This window comes from Liolophura sinensis, chromosome 7 (assembly GCF_032854445.1).
Source record: "Liolophura sinensis isolate JHLJ2023 chromosome 7, CUHK_Ljap_v2, whole genome shotgun sequence".
Lineage (NCBI taxonomy): Eukaryota > Metazoa > Mollusca > Polyplacophora > Chitonida > Chitonidae > Liolophura > Liolophura sinensis.
Window position 1 is genome coordinate 13,864,093 of NC_088301.1, and position 21,307 is coordinate 13,885,399.

The following is a 21,307-nucleotide window of genomic DNA, read 5'->3' on the forward strand; positions in this document are numbered from 1 at the left end:
ACTGTCAAAATGGCGGGCCTGTCAAGATTTGTATCGATATTAACACAACTTCTACTTTTTATAATACACAGCACAAAGTCTTGTGGTGTGACAACACACATTGAAATAGGTATTCTGTCCATATCACTGTTTATTCAGATCATCGAGTTTGAAGGCGTGATGTTTCAAATTTAAATTGAGTGAAAATAATTAACTTTTCATTTTTATACATGCTTGTTAAAATGCTCAAGGGTTCCGAATGTGATATGAAAGTTAAATTGAGACAACAGCTGACAGAAAAGGACATTAATAGAGTCATTAAGTTGTTATAAACACGCACGTATTTTAAATAACGCTTGATATTATCTGGGATTAATATAACAGATAACTATTATATTATTTTCCCATTACAAAATGGGTAAATGGTGAATGACCTAAAATTGCTCTCAAGACTATGTCGCACATTTTTCCTAATCCTGATAGCTCTATTGATCTTACAAAGATGTTTTGAGCTTTGGTTGGAAGGCAGGAGGATATCCACGTTGAAAAGTGTAAGGTTCAGCTTCAAAAGTAATATTTTATGACATTTATTTCCTTCTGTAAATGAATTTTTGGGGTGAAATTTTAGATTGTTTACTGCAAAAGGTTTAATATTCTTCTGTTGTTTCAGGTCATAGAGCTTTACAGACCTTCCATACAGGTAGTCCCAAGATTCACACAAACTTTGAACAGGTACATGTACGCCAAATTTACTCTTACATATTTATATTATGATTCAGTTAGCCTGAGCCTGTGTGTGTGTGTGTGTGTGTGTTTGTTTGTTTTTTTTTAGTTAATTTTAAAGAATTACTGTATTTCACATTAAGTTTAGTATTTTTGAGTTCATACATTTTGCTTGATTCTGAATGATTCATCCACCTTGCATGCCTTATATAGGGCCACTTAAAAGTTTTGTGTGAAATTTGGTTAATTTATTGTAAGAAAAACAAGCTGTTACATCAAAAATGTCATTTTAAGGCCTTCTGTGTTTATTTAAGTGTTTATACCACAATAATTGCTCTGTTTTGTAAAATATGATTTTGTCACAGGAAATAAACTTTTCTTCATATTAATAATTTTCAGCTCATGAAAAAGCACCAAGATGCTTTCCAGGCCGGAAATACATATCCAGATGCCTATTATTCCAATGCATGTTTTAAGGGTACAAGTATTTCCTAATTCTTCAGACTTTTAACAGCACTCTCAATTTAAGAAACATGAAGAGAATTATTATTTGTAAACTCTACCATTCGAGGATTTTATATAGACCTTGACCTTGATCACATCAACTTGATCAATAGTTTCAATCTCTTTCTCTTTTATATGTTTGGTGCCTTTAATATGCTGCAATATTTCCTTCAACCTAGTCTTTTGCTGTTACTGTAATCATGTATTCTTAATTATTTACATTTGTTTTTAAATGGAACCTATATAATATTTATGACATAGTGTTTTCTTGATGTTTATTTGTGATTATGTAGGCAAGTACCACAGTATCTCAGAAGACACACATTGGACTCCATTTATGAATGCAACCATTAACTACATCCGGCGCCATTATCCACAACCATGGGATGAGGTATGTTAATTATAATCCCCATGCCCATAGCAAAGTTATGGAGAGATGGGGGTGGGGGGGGCAGTGTGATGAAATCACTAACCACTGTGTCTGTCCATCTGTGTGTCTGTCGGCATGATTTTCTTAAGGCAATTTTGCATACATGTACGTCTTCCCCATGATGTAAAGAGCACATGAATAATTTTTTATGTTTGCATCATTAGTTTTTAAACTTTCCTCTTTGATGTTCTACATTATAGTTGGAATATCAAAATCTGGTTTAGCAAATTTCATTTAGCAAACAATGAATCCTACTGACATTTTGTAACAGTCATACCCATAAAACTGACTGCCATTGTATAAGTTTAATATTATTTATTAAATACACCATACACCAACAAACATACATTGAAGTGTTTACTTTTTTCCCTTCTCTTATAGGCGACAGAAAAGCTAGTTGTCTTTCTGTTCGGGTTCGTATCTCACCAGGTAGCCGATGTTCCCTGGCATAGTTTGGGAATTAACCAGGGTTTTCTGGACACAATGGGAAAGGTAATGCCGTGTTATGCAGTCAGATGTATGTATATTCAATCAGTCGTACATTTCTACATCACAGATCCTTCAGATAAATTTTTTTTAGCCCTTGACAAACTCTGTTGCTTGTTCGGATCCATTGTTTTTTTCTTTTTAATCATCTTAGTAAGAAATAAAACTATTTAAAAAAAATTTCGGGAACAGACCAAGAAAGTGTTTATGCTATTCCTACATTATGGAAGCCTATTGGAGCCACTGTAAATTAAAAAAATGTATCCAGCTAATTCATTAAAACGGATTACTATTCCATTTTAACGAATTAGTAAAACGGCATAACGAATCAGCAGATCGTTTTAAGAGATTGGCAATCCTTTATAACGATTTGCTCTATGGATATGATGGATTACTATTGCATTTTAACGAATTACTAAATCGGTATAACGAATCAGCAAATCGATTTAAGAGATTGGTAATCTGTTATAATGGATTGGCAATCCTTTATAACGATTTGCTCTATGGATATGATAGATTACTATTGCATTTTAACGAATTACTAAATCGGTATAACGAATCAGCAAATCGTTTTAAGAGATTGGCAATCTGTTTTAACGGATTGGCAATCCTTTATAACGATTTGCTCTATGGATATGATGGATTACTATTGCATTTTAATGGATTACTTTCATTTTCACAGATTTTTCTTATTTAATGGATTATGCTATCCCGTTTTAATAGATTAGTTTTTAGTCTAATGGATAACTACATAACTACAGAGACGCTTGTGTAAAAGCCTTTTACTTTTGTCTTGGTGTATGCCATTTGGATATCCTGTTGTTCCTTGCTCATCTCCATGATATTTTAATGGCACATTTTTTTTCATTTTCACTGGCACCATTACTCCTACGTACTACATTAAATCAAAGTTGATTTTTTTTTTTAAATTGTTTTTCATTGTCTTTTCTTTTCTTTCCTTTTCATCTACAGCTCAATTTCCACGGATCTTTCAGCACAGCCCACCCAATAGGAGACTTTGGTAATACATGTGCATGTACTTTTTAAATCTGAGTGGTGTTTTCCTGCAGCTTTGTACTTCTAGTATGTAGTACAAAAAGAAATTATTCAAATAAGCAAGAATAGATATTGTATTTCATCTTATGGAATATCTGCAATCCTCTTAAGAGGTCCTGAAGTGGGCTAGCTCTGCTAAAAGTGGAATAATTTGCAGAAATTTTCAAATTACTACTTATCAAATTTATTTATGAAGTAGAAACATAAGTATATTTTATCGACCCTTTTTGCAATTCTATATCTCGATATCATGACGTACATGTATTCTGTGTGATTAAGCTGTTTTATTGTGATTTTAACTGTCTGTTTAGGAGGAGACATATTAACTCAGTATGAGCTGACACTGCCATACATCGGGGAAATCCAAGAATGGTAAGTGTGCATTTGACGCTAAGCTTTCGCAGTCGTGAAAGAAATCAAACGGCATAGGGTACATGTATTTAGAGGTATTTTCCATTTTAGCTGTTACAGTATGGTATGTTTTTATTTATACAGACATTTGTATTTTCCAAGGTACATCCCGACAGCTGACCTGGAAAGCATTTATCAGGAGTTCTACGGGCAGAATCTTTTACCTGTGAATGTGATTGTGGATTGTACCACTCTTCTCTACATTGTAAGGTAAGCTGATGATATATATCACATGTAGAGAGACACTTGTATCATTATGATTTTGCTGATTACTTTATATTTATTTAGTTCATTGGTGTTTTACACTGTACCTCAAGATATTTCACCTACGCCAGCATGGCGGCCAGCATTATGTTAGGAAGAAATTGGGCAAAGCCCGATTGCTGATTTCTATCGACTATCTGGGTACATGTATGTTAAACATGTATTCTGAAAGCATTGTGGCTCATCATGACAGATAAATGATCTAAAATTTTGCTCATGACCAAGTTGCACACTTTCATTCTGTGTATCTGTAAAGGTATGCCTGGAAGGTAAGAAAATAATGTAAGATTTAGCTGTAAAATTACTATTCTACGACATTTATTTGGCTGAAATGCTTTCTTTGGAGGTGAAATTTACCGGAATCCTAATATATGTGAGAGCAGAAAATGTGGAGTGAAGTTAGATGATATTTATTTTTATACTGTAACTCATTAGTGCTGTAAATAAAGGCCAGGAGTGGTGTTTTTCCACTTGAATTTTGCAGCATTCTTTTTCCATTTGACTACGTTTTATAGGTCAGTTGAAAATCTCCCACAAAATGACATTTGAATCAGTTTCATTTGTCTTATATAGCACATAGACCAACAGTTTTTGTTGTTCATACAATTAATACAGTGACCAGCGGGAATGAAGTTTTATCCTTAACAGCCTTTAATACATAAGAGGTAGAAGTTTATTTAGTTTTTAGGTGACCTTGATGTGCAAAAGTATCTTTTTTAATCTTCTTCTTTATTCTGTGAAACTTTTGTTAACATTATTTTACCAGCCAGCTCTCTTGCTGTGCTTGAGAGTGAAAAATGACAGCCCTTTCCTGCATGAACTTTTTAAACAAATGTTAAGCTCCTAAATTTTGTCCATCATTCATCTGTTCTAAATAACTTTTTCCACACGACATTCTTAAAGTATATGTAATCAAAAGCAATTATGGTACCAAACATCTCTGACAGGTCACATAGTACAGTAGAACTTTTTGCCTTTGGCTATAAAAAGAGTTTTAACTTGGATTTCCACTCATCTGCATAGTCTATATTAGCTTAGGGTTGAGTATTCATTTTGAGTGGTACTATTTTTAAATAAAGCCAACTAAAGCCACATGTTTATATCTTTCAGACTTGGGGAAGATTTGGCTGTGGCTGAGGTAAACATTAATGTGTTGACAGCCCGAAACAGAAAATTGTTTGTGTTAGATGAAATATATTTATAATTTCATTCTTTGACATTTTTTATAAATTGAAACACTTCAAACAAAATGTTTTCTTGAGCACAAGATTGTTTCTGGTGATGGTTTAATAAGTTTTAAAGCCTTGGGAGTGCTTGAAAGAAAATTAATGGGTGTATAAAAAAACAGTGAAAGTTTCTTATTTGCTTGCTTTACCATGTTTACCACCACAGACATTTAACTTGCTAAAATATTTACATGCCAAACAAGATGATTGAACTCATGCTTGGCACATGCTCTGGAGAACATGAATGAACTGATATATCACCTGTGTGAGACATGCATGATACCTAAAGATGCACTTGTGCTTACTAACTAGTACATGCAATACAAATGCCTTTGTAATGGTCAGGAAAACAAAAGTAAAAATAATTGATGTCTGAATACTGAGGAAAAAAAATTCACAGTTTTTCGGTTTTTAATTGTAGTTGTTGTATATTTCCAGCTGTTCCCTGATTACGCGAGTAAAAGCCCATATCTTGTGGACAAGTTAGAGGATTACTTTCTGGGAGGGTTGGATGACATGGCTGCTCAGACACAGGACATCTGGCAGGATACCGCCTTCATGTTAGAGTTTGGCACCAGGTAAAGTTTCACACTGGACATCCTAATGTGGCTCTGGAGCACAAAGGTGACCGAAGTACAGGGTATATATAACCTCAGTCTAGTTAATAAACAAATTTATGTAAAACCGATCCTTTACTTTTATCCATTGATATTAAATATAAATATAAATTGCTTTGAGCTGAGATTCCAATAAATTCACCCTGTAAAGACTTCATATCCATGTACCTTACAAAACTTAGTATTGTGCCTTGCTGGCATATTTAACTAGATTGGATTGGTCCATTACCAGTGTATTCACAGGCTCAAATCTAGCTAAGTCGGCAGTTTGTGGAGTATGCGCCAAAGGGCAGTGGTTTACTCCTGAGACCAATTCCTCAAAGCCATTTCTGGACTGAGTCAAATCTAAAATCCTCATCATAGTGGTTACTTTTTAATGCTGGAAGTTGATATTTCAAACTATTTGTCTAAGATAACATGTATGAGATTGTCAGTATTTTAATTTTTCAAAGTCATAGATAAACTCCTAAATTATACATGTATTTTCAAATTTTGACCAGAAATAATAAAATATGACCCAGGCACACAAGTTACCTCCACCTATAAATTGACTGTCATAATTCAACTGCTTCGGTGGCCTAGTGGTTAAAGCCGGGAGATCCCAGGATCAGGTGATCAGGTCGGGTCACACCAAAGACTAGTACGCTTGGCGCTTAGCACTGAGGGGTTAAAAGCAAGGAAACAACAACTGGTTGGCCCAGTGTCAGTATAATGTGACTAGGTGATGTGTCATGTCTGCTGGCATCTTTGGCATGATACTTTAGTGACGGGGGTTGGGGTTGGAGGGGAGGGGTTTAACGAATTTAATACACAAGCATACATACATACTACATTAATCCAAGTGAAAAATTGTGGTGTACGTTACTTTTCCCAGTGCGTGTCGGACTCCTTACAACCCTCTCTACATCAACTGTGACGCCACATGGACAGATGACAAGGGAGGAAGGCCCAGAAATGGCTACTACAGACTGCCTTACCTGGCAGGTTTGGATCACAGCAGTATCAACATCACAAAGACTAAACGAGGTGTACACCTGAGTCCGTCTAAAAAATACCTGTCCAGTTATAAGGTGAAACGTTGATATTTTTTTTTTCGTCACTGTCTATATGGACATACATGGTTGATTTTGTGAGACTCACGCAGTTGTTGAACTAGGTGTAAAAATATGTTACAGTTTAGATGTGAGAAAATCCTATGAGAAACAGTGAAATTGCAATATTTGACCATTAGAATTTCTCACATGGTATAGTCATACAGTAAATGAAATTTATTTATTTCATAAATAAATAAACCACATTTCAGTGTGGTATATGTATATCTGAACATTTGTATATAAATGGTGTGAGTTCTTTCTTACCTTTTGCCCCATTATTGGAAAAATTTACAATGTGTAAATGTTGTATTTGACTGACATATTGTTGTGTCATTTTGTTAAGAATTTCTTGGTTTGGTGTTATTTTCTCCTGTGAACAGAAATTGCATGATGAACAGAGAACAGAACGTGTCGGGAAGAATACTTGGAGTGCTAAGTCAACAAATCTGGATCCACTTTACTGGTTCTCCACTGAATACTCCAAGTTGGGATGGTAAGATTTTATTTTATTTATTTATTTTTTTTATTAAGGCATAAAAAGCACAAAACAAACGTAATCATTATCCGAAAAAACATTGAAAACTGTAATTTGAAGCTTTATATGTATCAGTTTTTATTTAGAGTATTTATTTCTGAAATAAATACGGTTGTGTATTTGAATTGTAAAGTTGGTATTACAGACTGCAGTGATACTGTTAGGAATAGGGAGATCTGACTCAAAGTCAGTAAATTTTTAAATAGCAAGATTGATATAAAATGAATGACAGGGCGTCCGTGGTTCAGTTGGTGAGCATGCTAGCGCAGCGTAATGATCCAGGAGCATCTCACCAATGCAGTCGCTGTGAGTTCAATGGTCGTCAGTTTCCCCCAGGCTCTGCCTGGTTTCCTCTCACCAAATTGATGGCCGCCATTGTATGAATGAAATATTCTTGAGTACATATACTTTAATCATGCTAACTCCATAAAAATACGTACTCCCTATTAAAATATAGAAATGTTCAGAGCTGTGTTTTTTTTAATTACAACTTTAAGGTCAATGGCCTCGGGGGATGTAAATAAGGATGGTTATGATGATGTGATCCTGGGCTCTCCTGGCTGGGCCACCACTGGCAGTATACAGCAGGGACGGGTCTACATTCTCTATGGTAGGTAAAGAAAGCAAAGCAAAAGTGTTACGTAAAACAGTGATGTGTCCTGAGCTCTCCTGTCTGGGCCACCACTGGCAGTATACAGCAAGGACGGGTCTATATTCTCTATGGTAGGTAAAGAAAGCAAAGCAAAAGTGTTATGTAACACAGTGATGTGTCCTGGGCTCTGCTGTCTGGGCCACCATTGGCAGTATACAAGGATGGGTCTACATTCTCTATGGTAGGTAAAGAAAGCAAAGCAAAAGTGTTATGTTACACAGTGATGTGTCCTGGGCTCTCCTGTCTGGGCCACCACTGGCAGTATACAACAAGGTCGGGTATACATTCTCTATGGTAGGTAAAGAAAGCAAAGCAAAAGTGTTATGTAAAACAGTGATGTGTCCTGAGCTCTCCTGTCTGGGCCACCACTGGCAGTATACAGCAAGGACGGGTCTACATTCTCTATGGTAGGTAAAGAAAGCAAAGCAAAAGTGTTGTGTAACACAGTGATGTGTCCTGGGCTCTGCTGGCTGGGCCACCACTGGCAGCATACAGCAGGGACGGGTATACATTCCCTATAGTAGGTAAAGAAAGCAAAGCAAAAGTGTTGTGTAACACAGTGATGTGTCCTGAGCTCTCCTGTCTGGGCCACCATTGGCAGTATACAACAAGGACGGGTCTACATTCTCTGTGGTAGGTAAAGAAAGCAAAGCAAAAATGTTATGTAACACAGTGATGTGTCCTGGGCTCTAAGGTCTGGGCCACCATTGGCAGTATACAACAAGGACAGGTCTACATTCTCTATGGTAGGTAAAGAAAGCAAAGCAAAAGTGTTATGTAACACAGTGATGTGTCCTGAGCTCTCCTGTCTGGGCCACCACTGGCAGTATACAACAAGGACGAGTCTACATTCTCTATGGTAGGTAAAGAAAGCAAAACAAAAGTGTTATGTAAAACAGTGATGTGTCCTGAGCTCTCCTGTCTGGGCCACCACTGGCAGTATACAACAAGGACGGGTCTACATTCTCTGTGGTAGGCAAAGAAAGCAAAGCAAAAGTGTTGTGTAAAACAGTAATGTGTCCTGGGCTCTCCTGTCTGGGCCACCATTGGCAGTATACAACAAGGACAGGTCTATATTCTCTATGGTAGGTAAAGAAAGCAAAGCAAAAGTGTTGTGTAACACAGTGATGTGTCCTGGGCTCTGCTGGCTGGGCCACCACTGGCAGCATACAGCAGGGACGGGTATACATTCCCTATGGTAGGTAAAGAAAGCAAAGCAAAAGTGTTGTGTAACACAGTGATGTGTCCTGAGCTCTCCTGTCTGGGCCACCACTGGCAGCATACAGCAGGGACAGGTCTACATTCTCTATGGTAGGTAAAGAAAGCAAAGCAAAAGTGTTATGTAACCCAGTGATGTGTTCTGGGTCTCCTGTCTGGGCCACTACTGGCAGCATACAACAAGGACGGGTCTATATTCTCTATGGTAGGTAAAGAAAGCAAAGCAAAGCAAAATAAAAAAAACCATTAAACTCAGCTGTTGTAGCTATATGCGAATAATCAAGTTGTGATGCCTTTCTTTCTTTTTTTTTTTTTTTGTTAGTTCTACCAATATGCGATAATTTTCACATGGGAGCAAAATATACTTAATTTCATTTGTAAATACATCAACCTGATGTATAGGGGCATAGGTTGTGAAATATTTGAATAGGTGTAACATAAGCTCATTTTACCATGATTTTCATCACTAGGTAGCACGGATGGATTGCCCACAAATATGACAGAGAAGATGACAGTTATAGATGGACCATATAAGGTACTCTGAGCTGCTTTCAGAATAAATGTATGGAAAACACTATTAATTTCAAATGTTACATCAGTGTGAGCTCTCATTTCACAGGTCAAAACAGATAATACAACTAAGAGATACACAGAAGAAGAAGAAGAAAAACACTTTTTTTCTGGCAAATAGACTTTGGCAAATATTTCGTGGATATATGTTATTTTTACAGTTATATCAATAAGGCTAATTTTGTACCTGATTCATACCTGACTCGTACATGATTCGTATGTAATGGGCTGTTTATTTAAAGAAGTGTTAATTTTACAGACTCGTGTATAAAGGAATACTAGGTACTTTTAACAAAGCATGTTTCTCAAAATGTGCAGCTTTTAAAGAGTGAGTGAGTGCTTGGAGTTTGACATCGAACTTAACAAATTTTTCATCCATATTATGTCAAAGGAGTGCTTCATATGTGCATGTAATGTGCCTCCTTGTTGCAGGACGGATTTCCACCGCTCGTTTATCTAGTGCTGCTTTACTGAGACAACTGACAAGTAAGCCGCCCCACCTGAGCCATTATACTGATACCATTCAACATGTCGTTGCACTATCCCCTTAATGCGGAATGCCAAGTAAGGAAGCTACCACTTCCTCTTTTAAGGTCTTAAAGGAGAAGAAAACTTAAAAACATGACACTATAGGCTGAAAAGAGCACATTTTGTTCTATCTAGTGGTGCCTGCCACATAATTTTGCAAATTTTCCTTGCCATACACCTAAACGGCAAAGCTGGCATAAATGGTCGATGGAGAAGCTGAACATTTGAGAAAATGAGAAGAAATCATTTCTGCACCTTGAATGCGGTGAGACAGGCGATTGGTAACTTCATTCAGTCAATGGAAGTTGCCTAACATGTTTTTCAAGTCTCATTATGCAGTATTACCTTTAGCGACAAAAAAGTTTGATCTCGAAACATCCCTTATTACAAGTATCAGTGTTCAGTTTGTCTTATATACATGTATGGGCTATCTTTCCCTGCAGGGCCGGTCAAAGTTTGGTTCTTCAGTAGCTGTGGTGGACATCAACCGTGATGGGGTAGCAGACGTAGCTGTAGGTGCCCCGTCGCTGTCTCAAGATGGTAGCTATCTGGACTACAGGGTAAAATACTAGTACCTTTATCACAAGTTGTTGTCACACTGCAAATTGTTTGAGTTTTAATAAACACATCCTTTTGCAAATCTAAGAGAAATGCTGGACTCACAACGCATAATAGGTCAAGAAAAATTTATTTGTGATCTTAGATCGAGGATAGTGCAGTGGCCACAACTGTTCACTGTTCAGTAAGTATTCAGTTCAGCTTAATACCTGTCTTGCTTCTTGTACGTGTGAAGGTCTGCCAGCAACCTGCAGATGGTCGTGTGTTCCCCTGGGCTGTGCCCGGCTTCCACCCACCATAATGCTGGCCGCCATCATACAAGTGAAAAATTCTTGAGTACGAAGTAAAACACCAATCAAATAAATAAATAAATCACTAACATGTTGTTTACTTTCTTGAACTTCAAGGGCTATTTCAGTCGTAGTATTATGTTAACACCTAATTACTTGGCTGGAACCATGATAATAAATTCTTAAAACACCTAAGATGTTATGTGCTTATTATCGGTATTTTGAATGTAATCTTGTATTCTACTTAATAGGGAATGGTGTATGTGTATTTTGGAAACGCTGCAGGCAGAATGGCTCAGCCAAACATGACAATCTCCTGTCAGGTATGTAAACCATAATCATTTGGGAGGACTTATCGTGTGGTAAGCTCCTGTTTTCATCTGGTTATATCAAGTTTCTATCCATATTTGCTTTATTTTGCCAGCAGAAACTACCCTAATTCCTCAACCTTTTTGGCAAATAAAACAGCAACTTTCACTGCAATTTATGCCTGTTTAGGTGCCATTTTTAATTTGATTTTGGATGCAAGACTGCATAAGTTGGATTGGCCAATTTCAGGGCTTCACAAAAAGTATAATTTTATCAGTTCATACAGAATAATGCCTACAGAATATGCTTGAATAAACACCTTGCAAACATGCGAAAGGGTTAGAGAACTACCGTTTGAACGTATAAATTTAAAGAAGAAGAAAACATAAAAATGATGACAAAATCAGATGAAAGAGCATGAAAACTTATTTGCAAATATGGTCTTTAATATTTTTTTGTTCAGGAGAAAAGGTTACTTGAAAATATTTTTGCATGGTGGTTATTTGGGACCACCTTATGGTATTAACAGCTGTTGCATAATAGTGTTCTGACTAAGGATGTGATGCCTCTGTAATAAATTTGTTTCAATGTAAATTTGTTATTTATATCGCAACATATGCATTTAATCTGAAGTATGACAATATTTATGAATATATTAAAAATATAAACACACTTGTTAGCTGAAAATACCAAATTCTGATGCAAAGATATACGACGGCGGCCAGTATTATGGTGGGTGGAAACCGGGCAGGGCCGAGGGGAAGCCCACGACCATCCGCAGGTTGCTTACAGACCTTCCCACTTATGGCAGGAGAGGAAGCCAGCATGTGCTGGACTTGAACAATCAGGGGGTTTGTCAGATACCTGGGAAGATGATGCAGTTCCATCTAAATTCTGGCATTTTAAATGAAGTAAATGAAAAGCGAGGTTTTCTGGGATTTTTTTTTTCTGCTAGGCTCAATTTTGTAACTGGGGCTTGACGATGACAACTGGGGACCTGAATAATGACGGCCACCCTGACTTGTTGATTGGGTCACCGTACGCCCTAGGTGGAGGAGAACAGAGAGGTGTAGTCGGGGGCCTGTTCTCTAGCCAGACCTACACTGTGCCAGGTGATTCATAGTTGACCACTCATATCAAGCAAAACCTTCAAGTCTGAAAAAAATTACCTTTGTTGTAATATTTATTTATTTATTTATTTGATTGGTGTTTCGCGCCATGTTCAAGAATATTTCACTTATACTACGACAGCCAGCATTATGGTGGGAGGAAATCGGATTGTTTTCATACCAATATATTTACATGATCAGAAAGCCTTGAAAAGCACTGTATTGGTAAAAATCTCAACAAAATATAAAGGTGGATTTTCAGTTTTATTCTATTTTAAAATTTTTTTTTAGTGTCAGCTTGCCAGTAAAACTCAAACTAAACTTGATGTGGCCTAAATCTGAAAATGAAAATCGTTAGAATAGCATTTGGTTGGTTTGTTTTTAGTCTTTCAAGCAAAATCGGGAATATTTTTTTGGTTAGAAAACAAGAAATAAAGGTCATAACAGTTCTGCCGATTGCCGATCCTTCACTTAGGTTGTGTGGAATCCTCAGTCGGTGACAGAGTCGGTGACAGAGTTGACAGATATCATTTGATACTTTCTAATACATAAATGTTTTTCAATACCAATCTTGTTTGCTCTATAGATATGGTAAGACTGACAACTGAACAACTGGACTGGGTTATGGCAGGGGATCAGGTCAGTTTCAAGGATACCCTCGACTTCTAGAGAGTTGAATTTGTAGATGGTGGGCAAATCACCATCTTTAGTGTCATAAGTCTGACATACCAGTGAGGCAGCTGCCACCTTCACAAGACTTCAAAAATCATGTTTTTTCGTAAAAGACATTATCTAGGTTTTGGCAAAATAAGGTGACAAGATTTTTTGAGAAAAGTTATGAAAAGTGATCTTTGTTTTGAGAAAACTAGGAGAGCATTTCATTATGTAGGTGAAATAATGTTGAGAGCAATTCTACGTCCAGAGTAAACAAACAAACCATAGTCTCATCTTTCATCTGGTTGATAACAGAATGTGAGGTATATTGTTTTCATGTAAGGAAATATTAAATACTCGTAGAGTATTTGCTGCCTCTCACAAATTTTAAGTAGTTTAACTGTTCGGTGGAAAAGTTATCATGTATTCATTGTCAGTTAGCATCTCTTAGTGATGACTAAGAAGGTTGTGTTTTGTTGCAGGACTACGGATGGTTCGGAAGCAGTTTAGTGGTTAAAAACTCATGGATTGTGATTGGCCAGTCTGTGTTTAGAATATGTGCAGAGTAAGTATCCTATGTTCATGTAAATTTCCAAATCCACATTCTGTTTATGACTAGTAGAACCATATAAGCATAAATGTGTCAGGTTATTTAGTTACCCTCTGTAAATTTATCTATGAAGGTAAGAATAGTTTTTATCTGTAGCCTTTCAAATTCCTTTACTGCTGAAGTTATCATTGAGGACAAACGAGCTACATGTGTAGTAAATGACCCAACATTTTACCCCAAAAGTGAATTTTCAGAGGCAGACAAATGAAAAAAAATATTACTTTTGTTTTCTAAAACGACATTTTCCAAAGGTACTTCCAAACACCTTTTTAAGACGAATAGAACTCTGAGAATCATACAGGCAAAATGTGCAAATTATTCCTGGGCGAAATTTTAGGTGATTTACAGTAGTAGTAGCTAGAACATTTGTCTAAATTGTGGAGCACTAAGGCCTAATACTAGTATATATACTATAATAGATACTTGATCATTATAATAATGCAGTAGTCTAGCATCCCAAGAACAGCTAGTCATTTCTTAGGTATTCATTTCATTGTTTGTCTTTTTTTTTTCAGAAGTAACTGTTCTTACTCACAAAAGGATAAGCAGAGTGTGGGGAGAATTCATATTTTAAAAGCGAGCTCTAAAGGACCTGTCCTAAAACAAACTTTGATTGGCCGTGATGAGTTTGGGCAGTTTGGTACAAGTCTTGCAATTGGACGACCATATGACAATCAGACAGATGTGTTAGCTGTTTCTTCTACAACATCCAGTAAGTTTAGGATTTGGATATTGTAATTTTGGATACACTCATTGTTAACCACAGGCCGTAATATGGTATGACATTTGACATTAACGCTATACATGTATCTACAGAACTGCTTAACTTTAATAGAGTTATCAAATTTCTTAGCTCTTTTTTCTCTTCTACCATTAGAACAGAAGCCCATTGATTTACAGAGTCATGCTCCTATTTGTGATATTTCAGTTTTTGCATGTCAAGGCTGTAAATTGGGAACTGCTTAACTAAAAAGTTCAAGATAGAACCGTCCTGTGTGTTTTGATCAACTGCACAAAGCCTGATGGTATTGTGATTCATTGTGCTCTGAGGGTCAGATCTTGAGTGAGTGAGTGAGTGAGTGCTTGGGGTTAAACATCGTACTCAACAATTTTTCAGTCATATGATGACGAAGTAATCCTTAGTGTGCATGTGATGTGCCTACTTGTTGCAGGACGGATTTCCACTGCTCTTTTATCTAGTGCTGCTTCACTGAGATGCCTTACCGAAGGCAAGTAAGGCGCCCCGCCCAAGCCATTACACTGATATGGGTCAACCAGTTGTTACACTATCCCCTTCATGCTGAACAACAAGCCAGGAAGTTACAGCTTCCTCTTTTAAAGTCTTAGGTGTGACTCAACCCAGTAGATCTTGAGGTTTTGACTCATGCTATACATGGCATTAATTCAGACTTTAATATTAGCAAATTCAGCTGTACATATTCATTTTCCTATATATATATATATATATATATATATATATATATATACGTACGAGGCAACTTACACATGGGCATTGGTTTCGACCCCCTGCTCTGCCCAGTTTCCTCCCACCACATTGCTGGCTGCCGTTATATAAATGAAATATTTTGAGCACGGCGTAAAACACCAATGAAATAAAAGAAAAAATAGACATTGTTGGGTGGTCTAATAGCCTGTGTTATGTAACTTGATTTTCCATATTTCAGGTGTTGATGGAGCAATGTTTAAGGTCAAACAGGTTTGGCAACAGGCAGGACAGATATACCTCTATAACTTAACAGATCTTTGCAAGCAGCAAAACCAACTACAGGAACAAAAGATATCCAGTCCCATCGCAACATTCTCAGGAAACAGAAGATTTGGAAGATTTGGAGCTGCCATTGAAGTAAGAGAAAAAAAGGACAAAAGCTATCAGCTCTAATCCAATCAAATTTTCAATTACTATTATTTCAGAATATCCCAAGTAATTACCTCTCCCCAAATCAGCCATTCTTCTGTGTGTGTTACCGTGTTCAAAATCAATTATAAAGGTAATAGATTTTATGAAGCAGGTCACAGTATAACTTTACAAACTTTAGAATCATATGAGATATTCCTGGTAAATAGAGAACATTTGAACTGATCAGCGAATATGGATTTTTTTTTTTTTTTTTTTAATTTCTGGTGTACAGTAGCCGTAATATGTAAAACAATACATATAGTACACTACACACAAGGGCAAAGCACACAGCCTTCTGCTATAACACTGCAGTGCTTGTGTACTAGCCCATTTAGCTCGCCTTACGAAGGCCCCCATTGGCCTGTATTATCCATGAAGGTGCAATGAGATTGGTTTATTTCTACATTAAAAAAATTAAGCTTTATTTCTTTGTTGTTGTTGTTGTTATCCTGTATCATATCCTTCTTGTCAGTTTGCTAGCAAACTGAGTGCACATTTCCAACACAGAAATAGCACTCCACTGAAGAACATCAACCCTTCACTAAACCTTAACTCCTATTTTCATCCAGTTCTCAGATTTGAGCAGTTCAGGATTTGAAGATCTGGTAGTTGCCTGCCCTTTGTACTCCAGTGACATTTCTGATCTTATTGGTGCTAGAGGTAAGAAGTTAAATGGCACTTAAATAAAAATGGATAAACATGACTATTGCTGTATATGTACATGTGAAAATAATAACTTATACATACACAGAAATTCTGTGATGCAGTTTTGCAGCACACGACGGAAAGTTAAAAAAGGCTCAACTATATGTAACCAATCGTCTTCCGTTATTTGTATCATGAATTATTTACTTATGCTTATAATTCTCTTTGAAATTTGTATTGTGTTTGCAGCTGAGGAAGGCAGAGTGTTCATCTTTAATGGAGGGGACCATTTCCCACGAGGCAATGCTACATATGGTTGCCATGGTGATATTGAACCCTGCCCTGAGGAAAAAGTAAGGCCTTTGCCATAACTGTGGATAATGTTTAACGGTGGTGATGGTTTTGAATTGATTTGAGGGAGTGAATCCTGGCCTTGTGGATAAAATCCTTGCTTTCCAATCACAATGTCACCCAAGATGTGAGTAAAGTCGGGGGAACTTTCAACATTCTGCTGCTTCAATTGTTCTCTTGGTCATTCGTGGTCAAAACAATTTTGGGTATTCAACTGATGTTCGTTCTTCAAGAAAAAAAATGCTGAGAGAAATATCCAGTGTAAATTGATTTGTAGTAATAGGCCTATTGTAAATGACGTCAAATTTCACCATGGAGTAAGTTGAACATTTTGCATGATTCCGAGAACTCTGATTTTAGAGAGGTGTTTTTTTGGAAGTTAGAATGATATCCTACTCGAAACATAGGACTTTCAGCACTAAAAATCATTTTTAATAACATTAATAAGTCACATTCGCATTTTGAGGCGGCCGACATTTTTTTTTAACAGAAATGTCGCAAAATCTCGCAGTACATAGGAGCTGGGGGCTAATTCTCACTCATCAGCCTATGCTTTAACCTAGCGGTGGAATACTTACATTATTAAATATCTGTTTCATTGTACCCAAAATTTCATTGGAAATCATGTCCGAATTTGCAATAATATGTAGTAAAAACTGTCCACTGTCCACAACTGGATACTAACTTGACTACAGCTGCTCTTTTGTGCCGAGTGTAGACACATGCATCCTGGAATGCAAATGTGGCTTATTTGGTTCTTAAAATCTGCTTTTTGGGGCGAAATCCTAGTGTACTTGGGGATCATATGTGAGGTACCTAGTACTCAGCCCTTTGCCTTACATTACTGTACCCAGCCCCTTGTCTTACATTACTGTACCCAGCCTCTTGTCTTACATTACTGTACCCAGCCTCTTGTCTTACATTACTGTACCCAGCCCCTTGTCTTACATTACTGTACCCAGCCTCTTGTCTTTCATTACTGTATCCAGCCCCTTATCTTACATTACTGTAACCAGCCTCTTGTCTTACATTACTGTACCCAGCCTCTTGTCTTACATTACTGTACCCAGCCCCTTTGCTTTACATTACTGTACCCAGCCTCGCGTCTTACATTGCTGTACCCAGCCTCTTGTCTTACATAACTGTACCCAGCCCTTTGCCTTACATTACTGCACCCAGCCCCTTGTCTTACATTACTGTACCCAGCCTCTTGTCTTACATTACTGTACCCAGCCTCTTGTCTTACATTACTGTACCCAGCCCCTTGTCTTACATTACTGTACCCAGCATTACTGTACCCAGCCTCCTGTCTTACATTACTGTACCCAGCCTCTTGTCTTACATTACTGTACTCAGCCTCTTGTCTTACATTAATGTACCCAGCCCCTTGTCTTACATTACAGTACCCAGCCTCTTGTCTTACATTACTGTACCCAGCCTCTTGTCTTACATTACTGTACCCAGCCTCTTGTCTTACATTACTGTACCCAGCCTCGCGTCTTACATTACTGTACCAAGCCTCTTGTCTTACATTACTGTACCCAGCCTCTTGTCTTACATAACTGTACCCAGCCCTTTGCCTTACATTACTGCACCCAGCCCCTTGTCTTACATTACTGTACCCAGCCTCTTGTCTTACATTACTGTACCCAGCCTCTTGTCTTACATTACTGTACCCAGCCCCTTGTCTTACATTACTGTACCCAGCATTACTGTACCCAGCCTCCTGTCTTACATTACTGTACCCAGCCTCTTGTCTTACATTACTGTACCCAGCCTCTTGTCTTACATTAATGTACCCAGCCCCTTGTCTTACATTACAGTACCCAGCCTCTTGTCTTACATTACTGTACCCAGCCTCTTGTCTTACATTACTGTACCCAGCCCCTTGTCTTACATTACTGTACCCAGCCTCTTGTCTTACATTACTGTACCAAGCCTCTTGTCTTACATTACTGTACCCAGCCTCTTGTCTTACATTACTGTACCCAGCCCCTTGTCTTACATTACTGTACCCAGCCTCTTGTCTTACATTACTGTACCTAGCCTCTTGTCTTACATCACTGTACCTAGCCTCTTGTCTTACATCACTGTACCCAGCCTCTTGTCTTACATTACTGTACCCAGCCCCTTGTCTTACATTACAGTACCCAGCCTCTTGCCTTACATTACTGTACCCAGCCTAGCCTCTTGTCTTACATTACTGTGCCTAGCCTCTTGTCTTACATTACTGTACCTAGCCTCTTGTCTTACATTACTGTACCCAGCCTCGTGTCTTACATTACTGTACCCAGCCTCTTGTCTTACATTACTGTACCTAGCCTCGTCTTACATTACTGTACCCAGCCTCTTGTCTTACATTACTGTACCCAGCCTCGCGTCTTACATTACTGTACCCAGCCTCTTGCCTTACATTACTGTACCCAGCCATGTGTCTTACATTACTGTAGCCAGCCTCTTGTTGATTTTCAAGGCTGATGTGGTGCTGTCTTACAATAACCAGGAGGAAAAGGCTAGGTTTGGGAGAAGTTTGACTGTGGCATCATTCAGGCAGAAGGTAATCCATTTCACACTTCGTATTTATTTATTTTTTTTTTTGATTGGTGTTTTACGCCGTACTCAAGAATATTTCACTTAAACGACAGTGGGCAGCATTACTGTGGGAGGAAACCGGGCAGAGCCTGGGGAAAACCCACAACCATCCACAAGTTGCTGACAGAACTTCACACTTATGGCCGAAGAGGAAGCAAGCATGACCTAGACTTGAACTCACAGCGACCACACACACTTCCTATATCTCAATAGCTACTTAAATCCATTCGCTTTCATGTTAACTGGCATCCAGCAAACAGGGATCAATGTCACAAAACTTCCCTCCTAAACAATGGCTTCTTTTGTCTACAGGACACACTGTGTCCTGTAGATAGCATCAGTCATGAAAACTTAACAAGAAATTTTAATTACAGTGAAGGTGTGTCTAGTTGTGTACCGTAACAGTCAAAACATTTGGAATGCATAGACAAGACAGAGAACTCTGGCTCTCTGCAACACAACCTGTGTTCAGTTGAGTTCCCGTTCGTCAGTGTAAATAGGTTCGCATGTGGAAAGCAATAAAACCAATCAGCACTCAGCTACGCGTTGTTTTGAACTGCTGAGAGGTGTTTGTGTATTTGAAACTCTGCTGCAACTTCTCAAGGTATTGCAGATAATGTGAGACAAAATTCTACGAAATTAGTTGTGGTACTTCACGTCACATCCAGCAAGTTTACACACATTCATGGTACCCTTGAAAAGTTTACCTGACTTTAGCTCAAGAACGAGGATTGATTGTTCACGTGATAGTAGACAGAAAGTGATGTAATTGATTACTGTAGTGTAATAGTGATTAAAGTGTGAAAATCATGCAAACTTTTAGATCTACTGATACTTGATATTTCCCATGTTTAAATGTTTTAAGAAATAAAGAGAATTGCAATTTGGTGTGGCTTTTGCTAGGTAACTGCAGACCACATTCTTGTTGTGAGGGACTGAATCTGAAGACAAGCTTTTCATTCCACTTTCAGAGCTCTTTGGTGATCAGCGCAGCCCATAGTTCTTGGAAATCAGTTCGCTTACAAGGAGCTGTCGGGGTTTATTCTGTAAACAAACATTCTGAAGGCAAAACTTCAAGGAAGAGATTCATGAAGCAGGGCCAATACAGGAGCTGTGGATAACGTTGAGAAAATCTTTCCACCTGTTTGTGTCATTTTAATCAAATGTCCATGCTTGTTTTGTGATTTTTGGTCTTTTGAAAACTTTTGTCCCTATGAAATGTTTATTTATTTATCTGATTGGTGTTTTACGCTGTATTCAAGAATATTTCAATTATACAATGGCGGCCAGCATTATGGTGGTAGAAAGCCAGGCTTTTATAGTGGGGAAACCCCCTATAAAATGTCACATTGACTGTGATAAGATTGACCAGTCTTATAAGTTAATGGAAAAAGTGTGCAAAATGTGTACAGTTATTATGAAAATGTCACTAAGTACAGTTAATTTGTGTTATTAATGATGCAAGCTTCACAAAACTGTGGAAATTATTTCTCTACAACCCATAAAATGTTTGAAAATGTTCATTTTGGTTTGCAGTGGCAATTGAAAAGTTTGAAAAACTAGGGTAATCTGAACATGAAAGTTTGTACTAATAATGGTGCTAGGATAATAGTTCCGTGGGATTTCCTGAAAAACCTTTTCTTTTGTGAGTACAAAGTTCGTGTTAGCTATGTTAGAAAAGGTCAGTCATCTGTAATTGCTGAGAATACAATATCACAGACAGACACAAAGGCAAACATATGTATGTACCCATTCCAAGGCTTGTCCCTGTTCTTGGTTTAACAGATATGACATCTTAACTTTGTGAATAGGTACACAAGAGTTCTAAAAAGGACCTGGTATGGTATTTGGGGAATCTGTCCCGGTGCAAGAAACTGTGCACCTCAAGAAGTGAAACTGACTATAGCTGTGATTGACAACAGCTCGTAAGGCTGTTTCTTTTTTTTCAGCTCTGTTTTACTACTCTTTTCCTGTTACA

General features: G+C 37.6%; 1 protein-coding gene across 1 annotated transcript; it reads left to right on the forward strand.

Annotated features, from left to right (window-relative positions):
• The first annotated feature begins 3 nt into the window (after positions 1-3).
• LOC135470662 (phosphatidylinositol-glycan-specific phospholipase D-like) lies at positions 4-20,916 on the forward strand. Its single transcript, XM_064749697.1, has 24 exons — positions 4-109; positions 650-711; positions 1,102-1,180; positions 1,500-1,597; positions 2,018-2,128; positions 3,095-3,143; positions 3,490-3,550; positions 3,692-3,794; positions 4,110-4,122; positions 5,480-5,657; positions 6,571-6,766; positions 7,171-7,283; positions 7,823-7,935; positions 9,666-9,730; positions 10,737-10,853; positions 11,393-11,464; positions 12,406-12,562; positions 13,146-13,198; positions 13,696-13,778; positions 14,339-14,535; positions 15,509-15,687; positions 16,509-16,739; positions 19,211-19,294; positions 20,301-20,916. Exons 1-24 carry the CDS (start codon positions 10-12, stop codon positions 20,448-20,450), a joined length of 2,664 nt encoding a protein of 887 aa, XP_064605767.1. The 5' UTR covers positions 4-9; the 3' UTR covers positions 20,451-20,916.
• The last annotated feature ends 391 nt before the right edge of the window (positions 20,917-21,307 follow it).